At 40.5% G+C, this 23,432-nt stretch overlaps 1 protein-coding gene across 1 annotated transcript in view; it reads left to right on the forward strand.

Annotated features, from left to right (window-relative positions):
- Positions 1-23,432, forward strand: part of SOS1 (SOS Ras/Rac guanine nucleotide exchange factor 1) — a 47,802-nt gene that overhangs the window by 16,332 nt on the left and 8,038 nt on the right. The window contains exons 7-14 of the mRNA XM_088521300.1: positions 2,784-2,894; positions 2,996-3,094; positions 14,232-14,359; positions 15,375-16,030; positions 20,384-20,465; positions 20,916-21,038; positions 21,449-21,552; positions 22,715-22,937. Coding sequence (XP_088377426.1) covers positions 2,784-2,894; positions 2,996-3,094; positions 14,232-14,359; positions 15,375-16,030; positions 20,384-20,465; positions 20,916-21,038; positions 21,449-21,552; positions 22,715-22,937 — 1,526 coding nt within the window. The remainder of the gene's footprint in view (positions 1-2,783; positions 2,895-2,995; positions 3,095-14,231; positions 14,360-15,374; positions 16,031-20,383; positions 20,466-20,915; positions 21,039-21,448; positions 21,553-22,714; positions 22,938-23,432) is intronic.

The raw sequence follows: 23,432 nt of genomic DNA on the forward strand, positions 1-23,432 counted from the left end.
AGACTTGAGGCTGTCACACTGCCCTTGAGAAACCTGAGTGACTGAGGGCTCTTCTGAAGTGCCTGTTTTCCAGGCCATATGTGTTTGCAGGATGGATCTGAAACTCTGCACGCAGCTGAAGTGCTCTGATGTTGGCTGGCATTAGTCATGTGGCAGGAAAGGTTGCATGATGGAGGGTTGTGTAAGTGAATGCAAACGTTTAGAAAGGACGGTAGGGAAGATGAGGTCTTTACAAAAGGGGCAGCTCAGATATGCAGAGCTCTGTCATGAAATGGATTACAGGCCTGTTCAGCACTTCATGGATGAAGATCAGAGGGAGAGGCTGATCCCCAAAGGGGATGTTGTGGTAGGACTTCCACTGCAGGCTACCGAATCAAGAAGAGGGAGCGGATGATGCCTTTAAAGAGGTAAAAGTAATCTTCTGATCACAGACCCTGTTTCTCTTGAGAGAATAACCATCTTCACATCTCCTGGGAAGACAACTTACTGAGGCTCAAGTAATCCAGAAGGCTTCTGGAGTGTGCTGGGCACCAGCCTTTTGCAGCAGGTGCTAATGGACCAACTAGGGAAGGTGGTCCACTTGATATCTTTCTCATGAATAAGGAAGAAATAAGGGGAGTGTCATACCTAATGGCACATTTGGCTGCAGTAATCTCAAGGTAGCAGAGTATACAACGTTGAGGGAAGTGCAGGAGACAAGCAGCAGACTGAAGATGCTGGTGTTTGGGAGAGCAGTTCACTCCTTCAGAGAGTTTGAAGGCAGGATTAAATAAGAAGCTGGTTCATCTTTAAGAACAGCTTGTTCGAAGTACAAGGAAGATGTATTGCCAGCCCCTAGAAAGAAATGGACAGGTATAGCAGAAGGCTAGGCAGAGCTCAGATGACAGTTTTCTGTTCAGCCAAACACAAAAAGACAACAGGACTTCCCAGAATGAATGTAAAAACAGTCTAGGTGGGTGGAAATGGTTTTAGGAGGACTGCAACTCTGCTAGGGTTAAATTTGGTAAGGAAGGTGAAGGGAAACGAGAAAGCCTTGCATAGGTTTAAAAAAAAAAAGCACGGAAAGCAAAGCTGAAGAAACTGTATCTTGCTCAATAGTTTAGGAGGCCTTGTGATGAAGGCTATGAAATGGGCTGTGGTATTCTGTCTCTTGCTCAGTCTTTACTGGCAAGATCTGCTTTTAGGCCTCCTATTTTTTTTTTAGCCTAGTAGCAAATGCTGGGGGAGGGAGAAGTAAAGTTAGGGACTACTTATGTAACCTGAATATAAAAGCATCTATGAGGCAAAACAGGATCCCAAGGCAGTTGACTAATGTCATTGTATGGCCACTCTCCAGTATGCTTGAAACTTTGTGGAGATCCCCTTTCACAGAAAGTACAAGCGTTACACCCGTTTTCAAAGAAATATGGTGAGGAAGATCCTGGAACCTGGGATAATAGTCACCCTCACTGCTGTCCCTGGGAAGTTTATGAAGCAAATCCTTCTGAAATCCATGTCCAGGCAAATGAAGGCCTAGAGGTGATTGGGAACTGCCTGCACAGACTTACCAAGGGCAAACTGTACCTGACCACGCTGACTGCCTTTTAAGAGGAGACCACTGGCTCCATGGATGGAGGAGAAGCAGTGGGTATCATTCGTCTGGATTTAATCAAGACCTTCAGCAGAATCTGCTGTAGGATCCTTATAATCAGCCTGGTGGGACATGGTTTCACCAGCTGAATTATCAGGTAGGCGGGAGATGTGCTCAGCAATGCAAAGTTCATCTAATGGCCAACAGTTATTGGCGTTGCTCAGGGTTTGGTATTGGGGCTGATGCTGTTTAAGGCCTGGGAGAAGGTAGAGAATGCACCTCATCGAGTTGGCACATAATGATGCTGGAAGTAGGTCTGTTTCTTGGGGAACTTGAAAGCCAGCTGGAGAAATAGGGCGACAAGGAGCCTCATGGAGATGAAAAACGGCAAATGTGAAGTCCTGAACGTGGAATGGAGTGACCTTGCATGATGGTTTGGCTGGCTGGGGAGCGGTGCTCCATGCCTAGAATTCCTTGGGAATCAGCAACACAGCCTTGCAGCAGAGAAGGCAGAGTGCCTCCTGGGATGAATTAGGAAGCGTGCAGCCATCAGGTCGAGAGATCCTTTCTGCATAACACTTGAGACCATCTCTGGAGTACCATGTCCAGTTCTGATCATCCCAGTACAAGAAATGTCTATACCTAATGGAAGGCCCATCATGATCATGGCTGAGGAGCTGAAGCACATGATGTTCAAGGAGGTCTCAAATAGAGAAGGCTGGGGAGGAGACCTTAATGCTTAGGTTGCCTAAAGGAAAGCTGGAGAATTCACAGTGGTAGGGCAAGAGAGAGCACACCGAATGCAATGAGGGGAATCCTGATCAGATACTCAGGAAGAAAATCACCAAAGAGAATAGCTGAATGTACTGCAGTCTGCCCAGAGAGATTTTGGCAGCTCCGTCCTTGTAGGTGCTCAGAATAGAGTTGGATAAAGCCCCAAGCAATCTCAGCTGGCTTTGACACTGATCTGACTTTGGAGTTGACCATGTGTTAAAGAGGGGATTGGGCCAGGTCACCTCCTGAATTTCTGACCTAAATTATTCTATGAATCTGTGCACATAAGTCTTTGCAGTATTCATTTTCCTCTATATTTGTTTCACAGCTACTAGGTAGAGAAGTCTTTCCTAGGTAGTATCTGTATTTTCCTTTTAAAAAATGTGGTTTAGGTATTTAATCACTTTTGTAAAAAAAAATCTGCTGTATTTCTTCTTAGGAGCTAGCATTTGATCCATATGAATCATATGCACAAGATATTTTGCGACCTGGTTTTCATGATCATTTTCTAAGTCAATTATCAAAGCCAGGAGCAGCATTTTATTTACAGGTAATTTTTCTTTTAAGCAAAATGCATGAATTTTTAAAGCACATTATATTGTTGCTTCAGTACATTTATTATTATAAGATTGAAATTTATTTTGTTTCTAGTCAATAGGTGAAGGCTTTAAAGAAGCTGTTCAATATGTTCTACCCCGGCTGCTCCTTGCCCCTGTTTACCACTGCCTTCATTATTTTGAACTGCTAAAAGTAAGAACACTGTGTCCCTCCAAATGTTGTTGTTTGTGGTATGTGGGGTATTTTATTTTTTTTATCATGTTTTAGATAACAGAGCTTTGTGTGCTCAAGTGTAAAGTTTTTATTACAGTCTGAATCATAACGAACGTTTCATCATAGCAGTTTTATATGCTCTTGTGTGCACTACAACTATTGGCTTCTTTCATGCAAGTTGTACAGCAGTTGATGCTTTCTGTGTTGAATAACCAAGTTGTTATAGCTATTTATTTAATAAGTAAATCAAGGAGATCTAGATATATGTGTATTCTTAGAATGTTTATGGGGTTGCTTCAACAGTGGTAAAAGATGATGGGCAAAATGGCAGTATCATAGCAAATGTGTAAAGTATTTCTCAAGCTGTTACTCAGTAAATTTAGAAGCACAGTAAGATTCCCCTTTGGATTTCATGTTCTTTTGGCTGAACCTTCTATGTTTTCCTTTGTGTGGCACGTGTCCTCTGCTGGATTTGCAGGTAGTATCCTTCATTCAGAGGAAAGTCTTGGCTGCGTCTACAGTTCTTGGGCTTTTTGTAATAGGACCTCACATCAATAGGGTAGCAGTAAAGACTGTGTAACATATACATGCAAAGAAAACAGTTACATAGCACTTCTACTGGATTTATCAAACTTCAGTGAATAATAATTTATCAGAAGTGAAGAGTTTGAAGAAAATTTACAAGCACTTTGAGGAAACTCCTAGGGGTTGCGTTACTTCAAAATTAATTACCTGGGGGAATTAAGATGGGAAGCAAAAATCAGTTTCTGCTTGAAGAAGCCTAGTTGTGTTTCCTTCTTGGATGCTTATTTGGTGGTTCTGTGAGGAGCCAGTAGTTGGGGCATTTTTGAGTCTGTCAGCTTTATATATCTGTAGTCTTTCAGCGTTTTTACTGAGTTTTGTCTGCAATAACAGTTTTAGGATGCTGCTCTTCTGTGTCACACGCTTTTTGGAATTTTGTAATTTATGCTCAAACCATCTGAGTAGCTCTTGGGTTTGCTCTGACTTTTTAGGTACTATTTACATACTTAAACATCTCCTTTCTTAACTCCCTGGTAGGGGAGAGGTGTGAGACAGCCTGGATGCTTTTTGTATTGCCTGCTCAGCAGTAGGATTCTTCTGCTTGTGCTTATATCATACAACCTCAGAGCATGGTACCTTATGGTTTTACAGATCTTCCACGTGAATGCAGTACTTGATGGGTAAAGCATGAAGATTAATGCTGTGTAAACCACAGCATACCATGTTGTGTCTTGCCGTTGGGTATCTTAGCAGGAGAAAGGGGACATATGTGTGGGGGTTGTTTTTTTTCTTTTTTGTACTTTTTACGTTTTGTAGGGCCAACGAAAAACCAAAATCTAAGCTTAGCCTGACTCCAGAAGCTTATTAAATTTTTCCTTGCTTCTGACCCACCCTTGGTGTTAAATCCTTCTTTTCCTTTTCCCCGCCTTGCCACACCATGTAACCTGAGATTGTTGCTGGGGTTTTGTGCTACATCTGGTAATTTTCCAGGCTGTCCCTGCACTGGGATTTCCATATACACTTCTAGCGAGACGCTCTCCTCTGTGCTCATGGATGTGATGTGCAGAATTGGCAGCAGTGACCTATAGGTGCACGTGAAGGGAGACGGTGGCTCTTGTAGCAGGAATCACCTACCAGCTAGTACGAGTGTGCACGAGCAGCAGATGAATGTCTCCTCCAAAGAGCCTGGTAATCTTCTTTCTTACATCTGGAATATTCAGATTCTAATCTGGTAATCCTGATGATGCTTAAATTAAACTGCTGCAAAGGGTATATCCTGCATTTTTCTGTTTTTTATGATCCTACCAAGTTCATTGAGGCACAACTGTATTAAATTCTTGCATGCCCTGACTTGGGGACTGTAGGCATATACATCCATAGTTGACTTAAAATGCTACAAAAATGGATCTCTGGGTATGAGAAAACAAAGTGTTGGCACATTATGTAATGAAAAAACATGTTTTCTCTTCAAAAAGAGATACGTTTAAGCATAAAGGGGTTAGCATTTTTCTTTGAGCTATATTGTGTAATTTTGCATGCTTTGAAGTTATCTGTTTAAAATACATCTCAGAGTTGCCTTCTAACTATGCAAACTACAAAAAACATAAATTTCTATCCACTGATGGTTATCGTATTTAGAAGCTAAAGCCCTCCTGAAGTTTGGCAGGGCACCAGGAACACACAAATACATATTCTATTTTTAGCTGAAGTTTTCTTGCTTTAGTTTTGTAGGGAAATTAGCCTCTGATTGAGGCTTTTGTTTTCTTTTGAGCAGTTTAAAAGTCCTCAAACTTTTAAACAAGAAACTAACCATGCAAAATAGCAGCTTCATATGGGATCTTGCTTTTTGTGCAAATTTGCAGATCCTGTAAAAAGTTTTCTAAATAAAAAAATTAAATCTCAGCTACTGTAATTTTTGGGCATGTGCATTCTGCTTGCTTTGCTTTGTGTGATGGAAAGACTGCTTGAAAATTCCTTTTTTTTTTCCCAAGGAGAAAGGCCTCAAACCATACGTTAAACTTTCCTTGGATAAAATAATACATTGTGGAAAATGAAACAGAGATATCTACATATACACAAACATATGTGTGTGTATATATACATGTATGTACACACAATAGATATAAAAAATAAAGTCGAAGACTAATTTCTAACTGTGAAATGCAATATCCGGAAATTTTTATAAGAGGGCTTTACCTTTCTGTTTTCCAGAAAATCTGTGCTCCACCCAAGTGCACACTTGGCCCCTGAGTAGAAACTTCATATCTTGTCACTTACCTATTTTACTCGGAATGCTGTGTATCCTGAGTATGAATTTTCAGGATGCTCATGTTGCACAATAACGTCTTGTGGGTGGCATTTTTTTCCCTGTGTTCTTAGATGGCAAATGACTTGTCAGTCTCTAGAGACTGGCAGTTCAGCTTCAGTGGAAATGCTCCTTAAATTAACCTTTTTTTTGGTCTGCCTCTTTCATTATGTTAATGTAGCTTAGTAAAAAGCCTTTTGGCAAGGTCTTCCAAGATAAGAAACCACCTTTCTCCCAACCTGATGGTCTTAAATTTGCTATAAGAAGGCATAGCAGGGTGAAATGCGAGTTATTTGGAACTAGAGTGCATTTCTGCTGATCCTGTACGTCGGATGCTGTATGGGCAACGCATCCCAAACCACGATGGACTTTGACTTCACTTTGGCTCTTCGTCCTGCTTCAGCTGGACTCACGATCCAGAGCGTAATGCGAATTAACGAAGCAGGTTTGTGATCCCCTCTGCAGCGGGTGCAACCCAGGGTGCAGGATCCGACTCAATGAGCCCTCTTACAATATCTGCAATTAGAGATCGTTGTCTTGAAACACTGTCTGCAGAGCATGGGGTTGTCTTGCTTTAGTCTATTCTTGAAGCCTCCTTAAGTGACTCTTAACAGCAGAAAATCTCAGCTTCAGACCAACTCTGAATTATTTTAAGAAAATATTTATGTAGTGTCAGTGAATGATTTTGTTTTCTTCAGGGCAGTTTGTAGTCCGCCTTCTTTCCAAACACAGAAGCTTTTATTTCAAAACAATAATATACATAAAAGTAGAAACAGAATGTTACCGTTTTGCATATATTTGCATATGTAACCAAGAGCATGAATTTGTTTTACGGCAATCAGAGATTAAAAATACTATTTCATGTATAAATGCAAGTTTATCTGTTGAAGAAAATGCACCTTGATAAATCCATTGCTGATGCAAGGCCTGCAGAGCACTTCTGAGTGCTTCTGGTGGCAGAAGAGCTGAGGTAGCATCAAAATCACTCTCAAGTCCAAGAGATTTCTCAGGGTGACAGCAGGTGGAAAAAAAATAAGCAACTCCTTCATATGGTTAAGAACCGTAGTGTTATAAAGATACGGACCTTGTTTCTGTGGTAGGAGCTGGTGCAAAGGAGATGGCCTAGTTCTTCTGTGGTTGCTTTTTCCACTAACTGCTGCCATGTTTCATCTTTCAGCTACACATTTGGCAGCAGCCAAATGGGGAAGATGATACAGAAAATTCCCCCCATACACACAAGGTTGTGAAGGAGACAAGGCTTTTTTTGCCCCACAAACTTGGTTATTGTTAATCTAGCTAATTGGGGTCCCTGAGGTCATTTCATTTTGACCAAATATTAAACAAGCTCCGCAGAATGTGCGTTTATATTTTATCCTTCTAGCCATGGGGCTCTGGATTGCTTATGTATCTATCAGTATCTGTAAGATACTTATATATACGTGCATATCATTCCATTGTCTGGTGACTTTCACCATCTATAATGGAGTTATGGGAATGTATGTTTTGTTATATAATAATTTATTTTTACAAAGAATTCTTCTCTGAGTAGCAGCTGTCCATGTGCAGGGAATTTTCTGATGAGAATGAATTATCTTGAAGAGTATTTTATTCACTATCCCCTAAAATTACTTTTCTGCCAAAGTTGAATATTAGCTGATGAAAACTAAATAAATACTGCTCCTTTGCCTTGGCTTACAGCCCTCAGGGACACTTGGGAAGGGTTAGTGTCACCCCACTGTGCCAGTAAATGCTGTGCTTGAATTTTAAGCAGGGAGCAGGATGGCAGTGGGCCGGCCTGCCCTCACCAGCAACGGCCTGTTTGACAGATCAAATGAGGCATTAGCCAAACTCTGACTCTTTTTGCCTTCACTTCCTACTTTATAGAGTTTGTGACCTGTTTCCTGATCCATTTTCTAGGAAAACTCACAGGCCCAAATTTCCCTGGTACTTGAGGAATCCATTTCCAGTTCTGAATGACAGCAGCATTCTGCTAGTTGAAGCTGGATCATTCTTTAACTCATGTGGCATCAGTTCACGCTCAAGGCTAAATTTTTGTGAAACAGATGGATGTTACAATAACTTCAAAAAACTTTGTGGATTTTTTTTTCCTTACAATATATTCTTTGGTACAAGTAACTCGGAATTGTGTGCGTCCTTCTCTTCGTGCCTCGACTCCTGTAACCTTCTGTATGCAGGGAGATCCTTGAGGAGAGGTAGTCCTGTGGCTAAGCTGTTCATCAGACTATGTGGATGTGGACAGGACTTTGAATCTTGCATTTTAGTCCAGCCACCAGCATGCTTTCCCTGTTTGCTCTCATTGCTATGGGGAGGATGTAGTTCTTCAGTGCTAGGGACCACCTTTTCCTTCAACGCTTTGATGTATCCCCAGGGAAGACTGCTGGGAATATGTTGGAAACAACAAATAGAAGTAAAACAACAAGCTACCTTCATGCTTTCTGTAGACCAGGCTGTCTTCAGCTTCTTGCATCCCGCTGCTCCTTCAAAAGCTGCATCTCTTAGTTCCTGCTGTTGCCTGCAGCTCCCACTTTCTTTTGCACCAGACTCTCTTTGCACACTCTCATTTTTTTCCATATTCTGTCAATCATTTTGTAGTATGTGCTCTCTGTAAATCTGCACAGAAGGGCAGAGATATGGAGAATTGCCCTGGAACATAGCATGGTAATAGCTGCTATCAGCTCTTTTCTTTTTTTCCTTCTCCTCCTTTAAAAAAAATGGCCGAAGTTGATAGTTTTGCACAGCAACTGGTGGGATTCTGCTTATCCTTCATTTCCTATGCTGTTTTTCCTAAATCCTCTCTAAAATCAACAGGGCTCTACCATTGCTTCCCAGAGCAAACCCCTGAAATTTGGAAATTCATCAGCTTGTAGCGCTCGGAAGTCAACATGTTTGTGTCCAAGCAGAGAAATGTCATCAATTTTAGCCTTGCAGACTTGGCTATTAAAGACCATGTTTGAATGGTGTTGAAGCAGTCAAAGTGGATTCCAATCTGCTTTGGAACTACCAAAGAGGGAAGATGTTTTCAGATCTGAATTGTCTTTTCTGTCATGCAAAATTTGGGGGAAGAAAGCAGACGACTTCAGTTACAAGTGTGGAAGCACTTAGGTAAATACTTTGTGCTGTTTCAAATACAGAGCTAAGTAAGTGTTACCAACTTAATTTTGCCTTTTAAATTTCTAATGTGCTCTGCAGGTCTGGTCCTAATGATGAGGCAAAGCAAAGAGACAGTAAGAAAGAAGAGAAATTTGGAGCATGTAGGCTCTGGAAGGATCTGTGTGAACTTGTACATTGGTTGCAGAAAGGTAATGAACATGCTATGGAAGGGATGTCAGCATATGCAAAAAAATACGTATTTTTGAAGAATGCAGAGCAAATTATTTACTTTTTTCACACTTAGAGAAGACAAGGCCTCCTATAAAGTAAGTGGCCCGAGGACAGGAATCTTGACATATAAAATACACATAGACATACTGCTCACAGCTACTAGCCTACCAAAAACCCCTGAATATTTAGGAAATGGCCATATGAAAACATCAACTCACTTGAAAACAAAGCTTTGTTTTTGTGTCTGGGCCTTGCTAGAGTAAGTGTTAGTTGTGTAAACTCAAAAAGCAGAACTGGTTGCTTACATAAACCCCCTCCCGTGGCTCTTTAGGAAAGAAATTCAGAAACTGAAAACTTTTCCACTGAGCAGACCTCAGGCAAAACATACAGCAGTCTGCAGTAACAACTAACATGTTCCCTAAGGTGAAACAGGGTCTCTTGACAGGCCTTGCCCTCTCATGGGAATACGAGGGGGAAATTCAAATTCTCCCCGTCTCAAAACCTCTTGTGCAAAATGTCAAGCTGTTGAACTGGTGAAATGTCAATTGATGAATTTCCTTGGGGTTTGTTTCTAAATACCTTTTTCTGACTTTTCGTTGTGTTCACTTCTAATTTGAAAGAAGACACTTATTTTGGAGTAGTATAGTTATTCCTGAAGCAAATCAATTAAATTTTAAGAAATCAAAGGAAGAGAAATCAAAGTAGCAATTCTTTAAATACACACTTTTCTATAATTCAGATTGGTTAACTTCTTTGGACTTGATTTCAGTTTGCCATACTCAAACTTTCTACATATTTCAGATACATTTTGAAATCATTGGCAAACTGAGGAAGAACCGAGAAGCTTGTACTGGAAACTGGTGAATAGGAAATGCTGCATATTTTTGTATATTTAACACTTGCACACTATACACTGTCCCTAGCTAACATTATGTGAGCTGAGATTTGATATGTGAGGGCTTTCTAGCTCCTGTCTCTAGTCTCCAATACCTAGAGATTGCTGTTTGGCGTGTTTATGAAAAATATATTTTAATGTAACTTTTATAATGAAATAAAGAAGGCATAGTTCATAAGAAGTTTTGATCAGAGGGGAAAACTTTACCATACTTTGGCAGTGTGCTAAGTTTTTTTCCGCTCTTAGAAAAATAAGACGTGTAATGTAAATCTAAATAAACTTCTACATACAGGTGTATGTGTTTTTGCTTCCCTATGTTTGAGTTTGTGCAGAAGCAAAAGGTGGTTTTGTTTTTTGCATACATTAAAGCTGTGAGTGTATCCCTAGGAATACAGTGGATTTTTCAAGTTTCAAATGTGAAGTGCCCCTTGGACTGTTTGCATTCATTTCTGCAGTTGTCCCCTGTTGTTGTTCCAGATGATTTTTTATTTTGATGCTTTCCAAAAAAACCCCAAAAACAGGATTCTGAGTTAGAGTGCTTTTTTCTAGCCTACTGCTACTTTGGGATGAGTTTTTAATCCTTTTGACAAATCACAAAAAGGCAGAAAGCTCTTGGGCTGTTGTTAAGAAACGTGGGTACCAGTATTGCTTTATGGCCAAGTGCCAGCACATCTATCAGTCTGCATTTGTCAAAAGAGAAACCCTGCTTGTTTTTATTTGCCTTGATCATGAAATAGCCTTTGAGGATTACATTCTAGTTAGGTGCTTGGCTTTTGGAAATCCGTTGAAGAAAAGGAAGAGGCGGCACAATAGAACGCGGAGCAGCGCTTTTCAGATTCTCATGAACATTCCTGTTCAGCATTTCCTCACAGAGAAGATGATTAGGTTGTGCTCCAGATAGTGCTTCCTTTGCCAGCTCCCCTGCGAGTCTTGCTACCTCCCTGTGGGATTTTGGATGTCCAGAGAAGTTGCCCAGAGGCTTTTGAGGTGAGGCACTCTAAGGCAGTGCTGTCACAGTACACAGGACAGCGTCCACTTCTCAGGTGGGACCTCCTAGGCACCAAGCATCTTGCCTTGGCGTTTCAAGTTATCACCCTCAATCAAGAGACCTCTCACAACACAGATACGGGGCCTGCAGTTCCCAACGTTCCCTTGTGGTTTCCCTCCCTCCCAGCTGCTGCCGTGTCTTTTGCTTGCAGGATCTGCTCTGTGATCCCTCCCGTCAGCTGAATCCAGGAACCCGCAGGCCATAAATTTCTGTGCTTGTTCTTAGGATAGTCTTCTGGGAGAAATATCAGTCTAGGTTCTGGTGCAGCACCTGAAGTACAAGTTTGGGCTTTTATCAGCACCATTATATCTTCATATTCTCATCATCTTCCTTCCTTGCATTTTTAGGTAGAATTCTCCCTGACAGTTTAAAGGAAGGAATATCGTATTCTAACTGTGCACTGTGCAAGGAGGGTTTCTTCTATATCTGTTGGGAATTTCCTGTTTCTTGGTTTTGTAACTATCTGATCCTTGGGTTATGCAACAGGTAGAACAAAATACCTCATTTTCTGCTTCTTGACGTATCTTCAGTGTTTGCAAACAGGAGTGTGGAGTACTTTGTTGTGGTTTTGTTTTTGTGAGAGACTTCTGAAGGCGTTGTGTTTAGCGAACTTGTTCACCTTGAATAGCCTGGGATGCTGTACTTCTAATACTGATTATTACATTGAAATTATTATAAACCAATTTTTATAAGATTATTAAAAATAATGTAATGGTTAGTACTGCTGATAAGCAGGAAACTGCACCTCCTTTCTGTAATAACAGTATGATATTCTTAGTAGGCTGTATTTAAAATAAACAAAACAACCCTTTTGTTTGGCATCTACCTGTTTCATTCGTTAGGGGGTGCTGCACAGCTACAGAAAATCCCTGGATTTTGCAGAGGCTCATGAATGTCTTTCTAGTGATGCTGTTTCATAACCACCTATTCCGAATTATCTAGGGATAGTATAAGGTAAAGGATGTGGAAGTTTAAGATCAATTTTGGCTAAGACAGTTTCTGATAGTCGGTTATGGTAACTAAACTCAAAATAGTTATGGTAAATAAATTCTATTTCTGTTTCACAGAGGAATGTCTCTATAGCAGTTCAGAAGACTCTCTGAGTTATCATTTTTTGTTAACTCTCTGAGTTATCATTTTTTGCTTTTTCTTGAATTTGTCCCTGTATACCATGCCTTTCAGGTAAATGACAGAATCTATTTTGATCTAATAAGCCTTGTTTTTAAGGAAATTAGGCCAGAAGCAGTCCTAACCATCATTGAAGGGTAGCCTGGCAGAGATGATGGGAAATCCAGTCAAACTGATGACACACATTGGTGAGAAGTTGCAGAAACTCCTCTGAATCTTAGAGGTAGTTGTACCTTTCTTCCAGTTTTGGTTCAGGATTTTTTCCAGCAGTCCTGGACCTGCCTCGTTTGTCTTGGGGCCTCTCCAAGCATAGGTGACCTGCACAGCTGGAGTGAAGGCAAGATGATGATACGTGTTGTGCGCTCTGCAGAGTATGATGGCATTAGTCTGGTTGTTCTTGGACCTCAGCCTGTCTTGAATGAAAGCCTGTTAGGACGTGTTGTCAGCTCTGTTTCTCTGCTTGCCTCATTAGTAGGCACTCATGGCTCTTTCCATTTAGGTCAAGATTATTACAGATTATGCTGCAAGAACTAAAACTGCGAAGAATAAACCTTGTGCCATCCTTATGGCTAAAATCACAGAGAAGGTAGTTATTGGCATAGACATCTATTGTACTGCATGATGAACTCTGGTCAGGGAAAGGATTAATGCTATTCTGTGGCCCATTCAAATGTCACACACAAATGTGTTGTGCACATTTTGGAGGACAGAAGTTGTATTTTACCCTGGAAGGCAGCAGTGTGATTGTATCCTTTCTGAAGGGGGTTTACCTTTGCCTCATGCCAGCCTGTCACATGAAATTAGGTGCCACTTTCTCTGCTGATGAGTGGCCAGTCAACCCTTTTGTGGTGAAACGTTTGCTTCCATTTCCGAATCCCATCTGGTTATTGTTTTCCATCTGTGTCTTGAGCGAAGGATCGTGTCCTGGTGGACAACAAGCTGAACACAAGGCTGCAGACTATCCCAGCAGCAATGATACCGATACCCTGAACCCCGCGCTGTGCTGTATTACCAAGAGCCTAGTAGCAGGTGGAGGGAAGTGGTTGTTTCTTTCTATTTACCATGGTGAGACTTTTGTCAGCGTGTACATATTGTGGGAGGGATAGGGAAGACAGCCACACACTTCTTAGACATGCATAGTGAAAATGCAGGAGCCAGCAAGGGATATTCTAATTTGCTATTAGGAAAAAAAATCACCGTGAGAGTTATCAGACATGAACAGGTTGTTTAGAAAGGGGGTTGTTTCTCCGTCTTGGGAGAATGTCAAAACTTAGTAAGGCCCTGAGTAACCTGATGGAAGATGGCCCTGCTTTAAGCAGGAGGTCGGATAAGATGATCTCCAAGGTCCCTCCCAACCTGAATTATTGTGTGGTTAAACTGTTAGTGAGGTGAGAATCTTTATAATCTTCTTAATCTTCTGTTTACAAATGTGATGAAGGAAAGTTTCCTTAACTTTTAGTCAAGCTCCCTTCATGCACAAACATCCATCTCTTCCACACGTTTGATCCTGTCCTGTTGAATTGTACATAGGTGCATCTCTTCGTTCCTTAGTCCTCTTAGAAAGTAGCACCTTTAGCTGCTCTACTTTTGGGTAATGCAAGGTGAATCAGAGTAGTTCTGGAGTAAACACATGCTCCTGAGTTCGTCCATAAATGAGGGACTGGTGGCTGCTGCTCTGATCTTACTGACTTTAGGGTGTTGGTGGAGAATGGTCTCCCTTGTCTGTGTCAGCAACGCTCTTTGTTGTACTTGGTGATAACTGGGAGCACACACAAACAGTAAATGGTTGGATTTCTTTTCCCTAGGTCGAGCTTCTGTGCGCGTGTGCACCAAAACACTTGTAACACTCTTTGTGTTTGACTTTCAATGTTTGCAGCAATTAGAAGAAAAGAGTGAGGATGAAGAGGATAAGGAGTGTTTAAAGCAAGCAATAACTGCCCTACTGAATCTTCAAAGCAGTATGGAAAGGATATGCTCCAAAAGCCTTGCAAAACGAAGGCTTAGGTAAACACATTTCTGTTTTTCCTGAGTTCTGCTCTTAATGCTTTGCTATAAATCCAGGGCTCCCAGTTTCCTCTTTTAGTAAACAATGAACAAAATAGTTTGTGACAAGCCTGCTTTTTCAGAGGAAGTGACATCAAAGCCAAGATAATTTGTTATTGTTTTAAAACCCTTCGAATTTCTATGCGTCTTTGCATACTGGTAGTTGAGACCTCCTGAGGATTTGCTGGTAAGTAGAAAATCCCAGCATTTGTGGGCTAATTATGCTTAGTTAATAAATGCCTATGTAAAAGTATTGTACATGTGAATTTCTGTGTGACCAGAAGGGAATCTTTTTGAATTTGAAACTACTTGGAAGTAATCTGAATAGCTTTTTGTACAGTGCCTAGTTAAAATTACTACTAAATTCTTAGGTAACTAGTATTCAGTAGCAGCACCGTAGCAAAATCTTGTGTAATATGATCTATTTGCTTCAATATTAGAATTTACAGAACATTCTCTTTACTAGCTATTTACCTCTGTTAAAATTTTTCTCTTACAATTGTTTCAAAATTCTATTCACCAGACAAGTTCTGTACTGCAAAGTATATAGTCTTAGCTGTTTAAGTACATAAACTTATGTATGTAATCTTAAGTATAGAAGCTTATGGACATGAATGTATTTGACAGCTTATTTTCTCTATATCTACTTCTTTCAAATTAATGTAATGACATTTTGAGGAGATTTAAGAAGGTACTCTAACAACTTGCCTGCTTCTGGTTGCTTGTGTTTACGTAAAACAATTTTGCATACAAGATAAGTAGAAAATTTTTTAGATGGGATGAGGAAAAATATTTGTCAGGTCCTGTAATGGTACTTTTAGTAGAACAGTCCTGATACTGAGTTCTGGAATTGTATTTTCAGTGGAATTCTCATCACTCGGAAAACAGATCATCTTGTGTTTTAGTTGTTAGAGGTAGTTGTGGTTTTTAAAACAAACATACTAATAGGCTGCCTTTCTCCTATCCTTCACTGAAGTGAATCTGCATGCCGATTCTATACTCAGCAGATGAAGGGGAAACAGCTAGCAATTAAGAAAATGAACGAAATCCAGAAAAATATTGATGGTTGGGAGGGTAAGGACATTGGACAATGCTGTAACGAGTTCATCATGGAAGGAACTCTCACGCGCGTAGGAGCAAAGCATGAGAGACACATATTTCTATTTGATGGTTTGATGATTTGCTGTAAGTCAAATCATGGCCAGCCAAGACTTCCTGGTGCTAGCAATGCAGAATATCGTCTGAAAGAGAAGTTCTTTATGCGGAAGGTACAAATCAACGATAAGGACGACACTAATGAGTACAGACATGCTTTTGAAATCATCTTAAAAGATGAGAACAGTGTTATTTTTGCTGCTAAGTCGGCTGAGGAGAAAAACAACTGGATGGCAGCATTGATATCTTTGCAATACAGAAGCACGCTGGAAAGGATGTTGGACGTAACAATGTTACAGGAAGAAAAAGAAGAGCAGATGAGATTTCCAAATCCTGAGCTTTACAGGTTTGCCGAACCGGACTCCGAGCAGAATATCGTGTTTGAAGAAAACATGCAGCCCAAGTCTGGCATCCCCATCATCAAGGCTGGCACTGTGGTCAAGCTCATTGAGAGGCTGACCTACCACATGTATGCAGGTGAGGCACCTTATCTCCATAGCTGAAATAGTGTTAAGGAGCCTGTGCTTTGCTGCCTCTGTGTTGTTTAAATATATACAGCAAAACATATACAGAGTATTGAAAGGGAATATGCTTTGCCTTGCAAATATTCTGAAATGCTTTTTGAATTAATGTTTGTATTTGTGAAGAAATCTGCTTCGGAGCTGTAGAAATTAAGACATGGATCCTGTTTGGCTGAAGTTTCAGTGGGGTATAAAGCGCCTGCGGGAATGGAGCTCTGGACAGTATTTATTTCCTGTGCACCCCAGGCAACAAGAGCTGCCTTCACTTGGGACTCCCAAAGCTGGGGACATACGAAGGGACAGCGTTTCGGGAGGGAATTAGGGCCTAGCTCTTTCAACTGAATTTAGGACTCTTACCTATGCCCATGCTGACGAGCAGTGACGTGCAGCAAGCAGAGCAAACACCAATTTGCCAGGGGGAATCATCGGCATCATTTAGCCTCGGCACTTAGCTTTAATGAGGATTTCAGTGAGGATTTGATTTAAGAACGTTTGACTGCAAGTTTCTGTTTGGGCTGAAGCTCTATGCTACGAGAAAGGAAATGGATCATCCAGGCTGCCCGCAGTGGTTGGTGGGGGGTTTCATGCTTTCTTGGTACTTTCTTCACTTGTGTTGAAAAGCTCAAGGTCTTTTGGTTCTGTCTTCATGGTAGTTATTCTAAATCTTCATGCATCTTACTATTAGTGCTTTTCCTAATATTCAGCTATGGTTCCCCCTCTTGCTTTTTTTTTGTCCTTTCCTTTTACTCCTTTCTGCTTTGATTATCCCAGATCATTCTGTAGCTTGGTCCTGATGGCATCGGATACCTAGCATGGAGCAGGAATATCTGCTTGAAAGAATCAGGAATAAACTAGATACAACTAGGAGAGTTCTGTATTTTGTGTATTTTATTTTAAGGTGCTTGTAAATAAGATTATTTACTCAATTTTATTGCTTTTCTCTGGCACAAAATCTTCAGCGTTGTTCCATGTGCTCCATGTGTTTCACCTCTGCTCTTCCATGTGTTTCACTTTTGCTCAGCAAGCCCCAAACTAGGTTCTTGCATTCCGTAAAGCCAAAATACCAAGTTTTGAAGAACATGGGGCTTGTTGAAACAGGTCTTTTTTTTTTCATGTATTTTTTGCTTTTCTAGCACACTGGACAGCAAGGGGGAGATACATTTGATTGACTGAGTAGATTCACCTTATTCCATAGTGATTTAAATCCCTGTACTCAACCTCCCCTACTCAGTGATGCCTTAAGCAAGATGCTTGAAGCCTGAAGTTGCTGTCCCGTATGCCCTTGGCCAAAGCATGCCACAGTAAAACTGATGTTGTGGCTACTGGTAGACAGGCTGGAACAATTTGACCAAAGAAAATAAGAAAACACGTATCTGTACATATTGGATGCTCTCGTGATATATTGATTTAGCCTGTGTTTGTAACCTTAATGATCTCAGTGCAGCATGTGGGTCTGACAGTGAAATGCTGATTCAGAGCCAGTTCCCTGTACTCCCATTTTCTTTATATACCTTCTGCTTTATAATTAGTTTTCTGTGAGGAAAAATGTAGTCACCCTAGCTATTCTTTGCCGTCTTTTCTACGGGAACCAAGGAATTCATATCTAGTGATTCAGCCCAAAAGGCTCTGTTGCACAGGAAACGAGGGCCCTTTGCTATATAAAATGTCCTTTTTTTTTTTTTTTATGAGATGCAGCGCGTTAGGCAACAACTTTCCATAGAAACCCTTCAGTTATTCTTTCCTTCATGCAGCAGCTGAGTCCAGGTTTCTGTTTTGCTCTGAGACTGGAGGCGCAGGAAGATGAGAATCCTGGTGGTATCTCGCCAAGCAGCCCCAGACTGCAGAATTTCATTTCTTGCCTTGCATCTTAAAGAAATGTTCTTTATATAAATAAGCCCCAAGAGCAAGCCCATGCTTTTCTGATGCAGCTTTTCTCTGGGACAGGGTAGGTAGCCCAGAGATGCAGTTTACGGTAGCCCTGCGTCTTTGCTGGGTTCTTGCAGGTCAGATATTTTAAGGAGACTTTGAGGCACCGCCGTGTAGGTTGTGTCTCTGTTGCACCTTGCCAGAGAGCAGCTGATTTATTTGTATACTGAGGAGCAAACGGGCCAGGTGCAGCCAGTAGTTGATTGAAACCTGGGCGCAGCTTTTTGCCATGTGCAGAGATCCGTATGAGCATCCATACCCTGTTTGTAGCATGGAATAGTAATGACAATAATAATAATAATAATAACAATAATAATAAATTCCTCCTTTTTCTGATATTTGTGCAAGAGCAGGTAGTTTAGGAGGTACCAAAGTTTGAAAGTTAGGGCTTTTTTTTTTTTAATCTATAGGGCAGTGCTCTTCTATTTTTAAAGCTTTGATATGTTAAGAGCGCTTGTGCGTCATCATAGTGTCCGTTTCCTTTCTTAAGGAATTCAAGGGTGATTATTTATAAATCCTTGTAGAACAAGTTATTGTTCTTTTTTAGCTTTCAAATTGGCTGTATTGAAGAGAGAATTATCACATGAGCAGACATCCTGGCTAACCAGCGTTGTCTGTTTTTTTAACACTTGCTCATATAGTGTCACTATTTTAAGTTACAGATTTGGCTAGTGAGATAACAAGGTTGGATTTGATTTTTCTGGTTTGCAGCATGTGAAACTCGATATGTGTTTTGCGTGTAAAAGCTGACCCTACCTGTAAATAGTAGCATTGAGGACTGCCCATCTGAAAACAGAGCCTGCAGGGATCTGAAAAAATTACTACCAGAGGGTCTTTTTTTCTCCTTCGTGGCAATGAAATCTGTCTGGGATGCATGCTGTGTGCAGAATGCAAGCTGTGAAAATGTCCCTTTTCTTTCATTTACCTCTAAGTAGCTCCCTCTGTACCACCTCTTTCTACTTTCCAAAGCAACTGCTGCCTCAAAGATTGCAAAGGGCGAGATGCCCATAAAGCAGGGGGCAGTGGGCACCTGGATCCACGCTCATCTTCCTCCAGAAACTACGGAAAAGCCACGTATTTGCATGAGGAGGACCGAGGGCACAAGTGTGATGTGCTTTCTGCAACAGCCTTTGGGGTTTTGCCTTTGAAAAAAGGCATTTCGTGCTGTGCAGTTTCAAGGAGGGGGTGGGAAGAGGTATTGGGATAAGAAAGACACAGTTATGAAGGACATGAGAGGCTACAGCTGAGTAGCCAGTGTGTGGTCTAGGAAACTGGGATTTGGATAGAGCAGAAACACGAGGGAAAGCTGTGCTGCACAATATGGGGTCAGTGTGTGCAAAGCGTTAGACCAAGACCTGAGCAGGATTTCAAGAATTGCCTTAAAACTCCACGTCCCCATGTTCCTGGGAGCAAATCTACCTGTGTAATTGATATCTAGAGTTATATGTCAACTATTGTCCTTTTTTTCTTTTTTTTTCCCCCCCCCTACATTATACATACAGCCTATAGGGACTCCTGCTTCAAGCTCGCTATGCACCAGCTCAGCAACCCTGTCTTAGAAACAGTTCCAGTTTGCATCTGTGCTTTTTGTAAATCTGGTTGCAGAGAAGCCTTTGCACCCTGCTCGTTACTTTGGTCCAGTGGTAACGTTAAGTTTCTGGTCAACTCCGTGCAATGCCAGCCTGCTGCCACTGGGCTTCCTCCTACTCAAAAACAAACAGCTTTGCTTCGCTGATGGAGGGAAACTGTTCGGTTTTCCCTCTGCATACTTGTTTTTAAAACTTGCTTGGAATATTTAAATAAAGTGATATTTAAGTGGTCGATTTAAAGGAAGCGTAGTGATTTTGTTGAAATAAGTACAACTTCAGAGTAGACCTGTCGTGTAACTGAAACAACCCTTGGCCTGCCTTAAGCAAGATTGGTCGTAAGTGGCACCAGTTTCAGGAGAAGTTCTCCCTGAGAAGAGAGTTGTGCCATTTCTTTCCAATGCAGTGTTGCTTTCTGGGTCATTTGAGTTGCATTATCCTGGGCATTGTCAAAAACAAGATTGTTTATGAGAAAGGTCATTAATAAAATAATCTATTTTTGTCTTCAGAGCTGTTGAAGAATAATTCGTTTTTTAATAATTTCAGTGACAGTAGTTTTTATGATTTGTCAAGCAGAATTAAAATTGTTTTTAAATTTTGTGTTATATTGTTGTTTCAAGAGGTCCTGAATAGAAGCAGTTTTGTTTTACACTATCTGTTCTGCAAATTGCTAAACCAGATTCCTTAATTTTAAAGGGTGTAACTGACTTAAAATGAAATAAAGAAAACTTTCTTTCATTATATAAGAAAAAGAAAAGATAATTGCTGACACACGCACAAAATTACTCTTTTCCTAGACCCCAACTTTGTTCGGACTTTCCTAACAACATACAGATCCTTCTGTAAGCCACAGGAGTTGCTGAGTCTGCTGATAGAAAGGTATGTCACTTTTAAAAATACTGTACTTTGAAGTGCAATCTGGGTGTTTCTTCTGTGTCAAGAAACATTTATAAAATTCTTGTTTTCAAGTTGGCTTTGATTTGCTATTGACACCTTTTGAATGTTGTCAAATTTCAGACTCACAAAGATTGCCAGTAGAATATGTTTTGAGGTAGCTCTGGTTACTTCCAGCATCCCAAGTTCTTTTTTTCTTTGAAATTTATATTTTATTAGATACTTTTATGGCATTATTGTAATCATCTCGCGTTTGTGAAAAGGTGTAGATTTATTATTAAATTTAAAAATAGTTCCTATGTGCTTACCAAGAAATAAGGTTCTAACTTGTGGAATCCTGAATTTTGAGGTATCCTTGATCCACGTTTATTTGTCGCATTGTGAGCAAGGTTAATCTATTAGGCAGCTGGTGCTTATACGCATCTCCTGTGCTAGATTTGAAATTCCAGAGCCAGAGCCGACCGAAGCGGATCGTATCGCGATGGAGAACGGAGACCAGCCTCTTAGTGCCGAGTTAAAAAGGTTCAGGAAGGAGTACATACAACCTGTGCAGCTGCGGTGAGTGTTGTGGCACCATGAGGCAAAGGGGGGTTTTTAAAGCCCATGCTGAGCTGGAGATTGTTGGTGTGTCCTCAGTCTCTTGCCCTCACCTTTTTCTTTTTTTTTTTTTTTTTTGAATCTGTGTTTCTGCAAGGCTGGTAAAGCATAAGTTATCCATAGAGAGCTATACAGAACACTATGTTAAATGTTCTTTTTCTGAATGGTAGCATTACTTGGACTTACTTATATTTAAAGTAGAAAAACAATTATTGCTGATTGCTCGAGAAACACAGCGGATAGAGTAATTGCACTTGGTCTGCTGATTCCTACATAGTCCTGTGAGCCCTCCACTACTAAAAGCCTTGGAATGCTGGACTTGAAGATGAGGCCACATTGCCAAAGTGCTTCCTTGCCCTTTCCTGTTGCAGGGTATTAAATGTCTGTCGGCACTGGGTAGAACACCACTTCTATGACTTTGAGAGAGATGCTGATCTTCTGCAACGTTTGGAGGAGTTCATTGGAACAGTAAGAGGTACTTATGGTTTCTTACATACTGGTATTTATCATAAATCATCGTTTTCAAAGGTATGGCATGGATCACTTCACCTTTCAATGAGCAGATAAGGAGAAGTAAGGATCACTACTTACTTAACACTTCAAAAAGAACATAGAAAAACGAATTAAAATGAAATCTGCTAATTCTCCAAAGCATGACCTGTGTTCAAAAGAAAGAATTTATTTGTTATAGCCTGATGAATGTCTTAGCTTTATGGTAAAGGGGTTGAAATAAATGCAAATGGATAAGATTTGAGTGAGGCTCAAAGCAGAATAGCTGTTTTGATTGTCATTTTACACTATAGGTAGGGGTGAGTTTTGTAAAAGATGAATGGTGAAATCACTATTTCTGTAGAGGAAGGGTTCTCCAGATCTTTCACAGTGCATATCAGACCTGTAGATATTCCGTTTATGATTTTAGTCATCTTTCCTGTTTGATTGTAATAAAAACTGGGAAAGCTACAGTAGCTGTTTGAATGTTAAAGCAGTAGTTAATGGTTAGTGAATAGAGGAGGAGAATAAACCAGCTGGTTTAATGTGGATTTCTGCTAAATTTTCAATGGAATTACCATCTTAGGCTAGAAGTTCTTATGCTGTAGAGCTAAACAGATGTTCACCCTCTGGTCTTCATGCTCAGTTTTGAACCTGAATTCAGCTGAGGGAGAAGCTTCTCCCTGCTCAGTATTTTGCCCTTCTGAGATGAGAACATAGCTTCTCCCAAGGCATAAATTTGGGTGTTCTTGAAAGCTCGCTTTGACCAGAAGAAGGTTACTTCCCATAAACTCACTGTGAAGTCAGAAAAGAAGGAAAAAAAAGGGGAAAAAAAGCTCCTGATTTAGAGCATGAGCCTTTTATAGGTGTTTTGATTTGTGCCTGGATGAACCTGGTATGCTTAGCATTGACTGCAGAGAGATCCTGGAGGTGAAGCTCATTTGATTAAGGTTATTTTGTGAGCATTCTTTTAATGTGTTTGAAGGCCTTACGAGTTCTGTGGGAATACCACTTATTTCTAAAGAATGAATGGTTGTTTTAATCTATTCATTTTGGGGTTTAAATCCAAAATCTCCAAATTACACTGGTCGCTTGGGAAAAACAGTATTCAGACTAACTAAACAGTGACTTTTCTCTTTGTGTGCTAGGGAAAGCCATGAAGAAGTGGGTTGAATCAATCACAAAGATAATCAACCGGAAAAAGCAGGCACAAGCCATTGGGCCAAGTCACAACATTACTTTTGAAAGCCTTCCTCCGGCGATCGAGTGGCACATAAGCAAACCAGGACACACAGAGACTTTTGACTTGCTCACTTTGCATCCAATAGAAATTGCTCGGCAGCTCACTTTACTTGAGTCAGATTTTTACAGGTAACTTTCCTCCATTGAAAAACCCATGACACAAACCAAAATATCCTCCAGCATGAAATTGTTTCTGCGGGCCCCTGCTGTGAAGCCCCACGGTAGGTCAAGGGACTTTACCAATGTATATTAATTGTTATTTTTTCAGCAAAAAAAGAAAAAAATCTGAAAAAGTGTTCCTCCAACCCAGTATTTGTCTAGTCTCCCCAAGCTGACATGCAGAACCTGTGACTGATGCATGCTGTTAACTGCATTATGCTTCATGTATCTCTTGATATTTTCAGGGTAGATCATCCTTTGAGAAATACAAACATGAATTAAATCAATTTTCTTCATATCCTAGTTTGTGAAGTAAATTATGGACCGTGTCAGAGCTGACCAGATGTCTGTGAGAGGTTATTCAGGCATCGGAAGATCACATTTTATTATGGTGAATGAGATTTAGACATTATTTTTCATTCAGATGAACAGAGGTAGCTAAGAATGATGTAAACTAACCAATAT

The sequence above is a fragment of the Tinamus guttatus genome, unplaced genomic scaffold, assembly GCF_059628265.1.
Source record: "Tinamus guttatus ecotype Peru unplaced genomic scaffold, ASM5962826v1 Tinamus_guttatus_pri_ptg000116l, whole genome shotgun sequence".
Taxonomy (NCBI): domain Eukaryota; kingdom Metazoa; phylum Chordata; class Aves; order Tinamiformes; family Tinamidae; genus Tinamus; species Tinamus guttatus.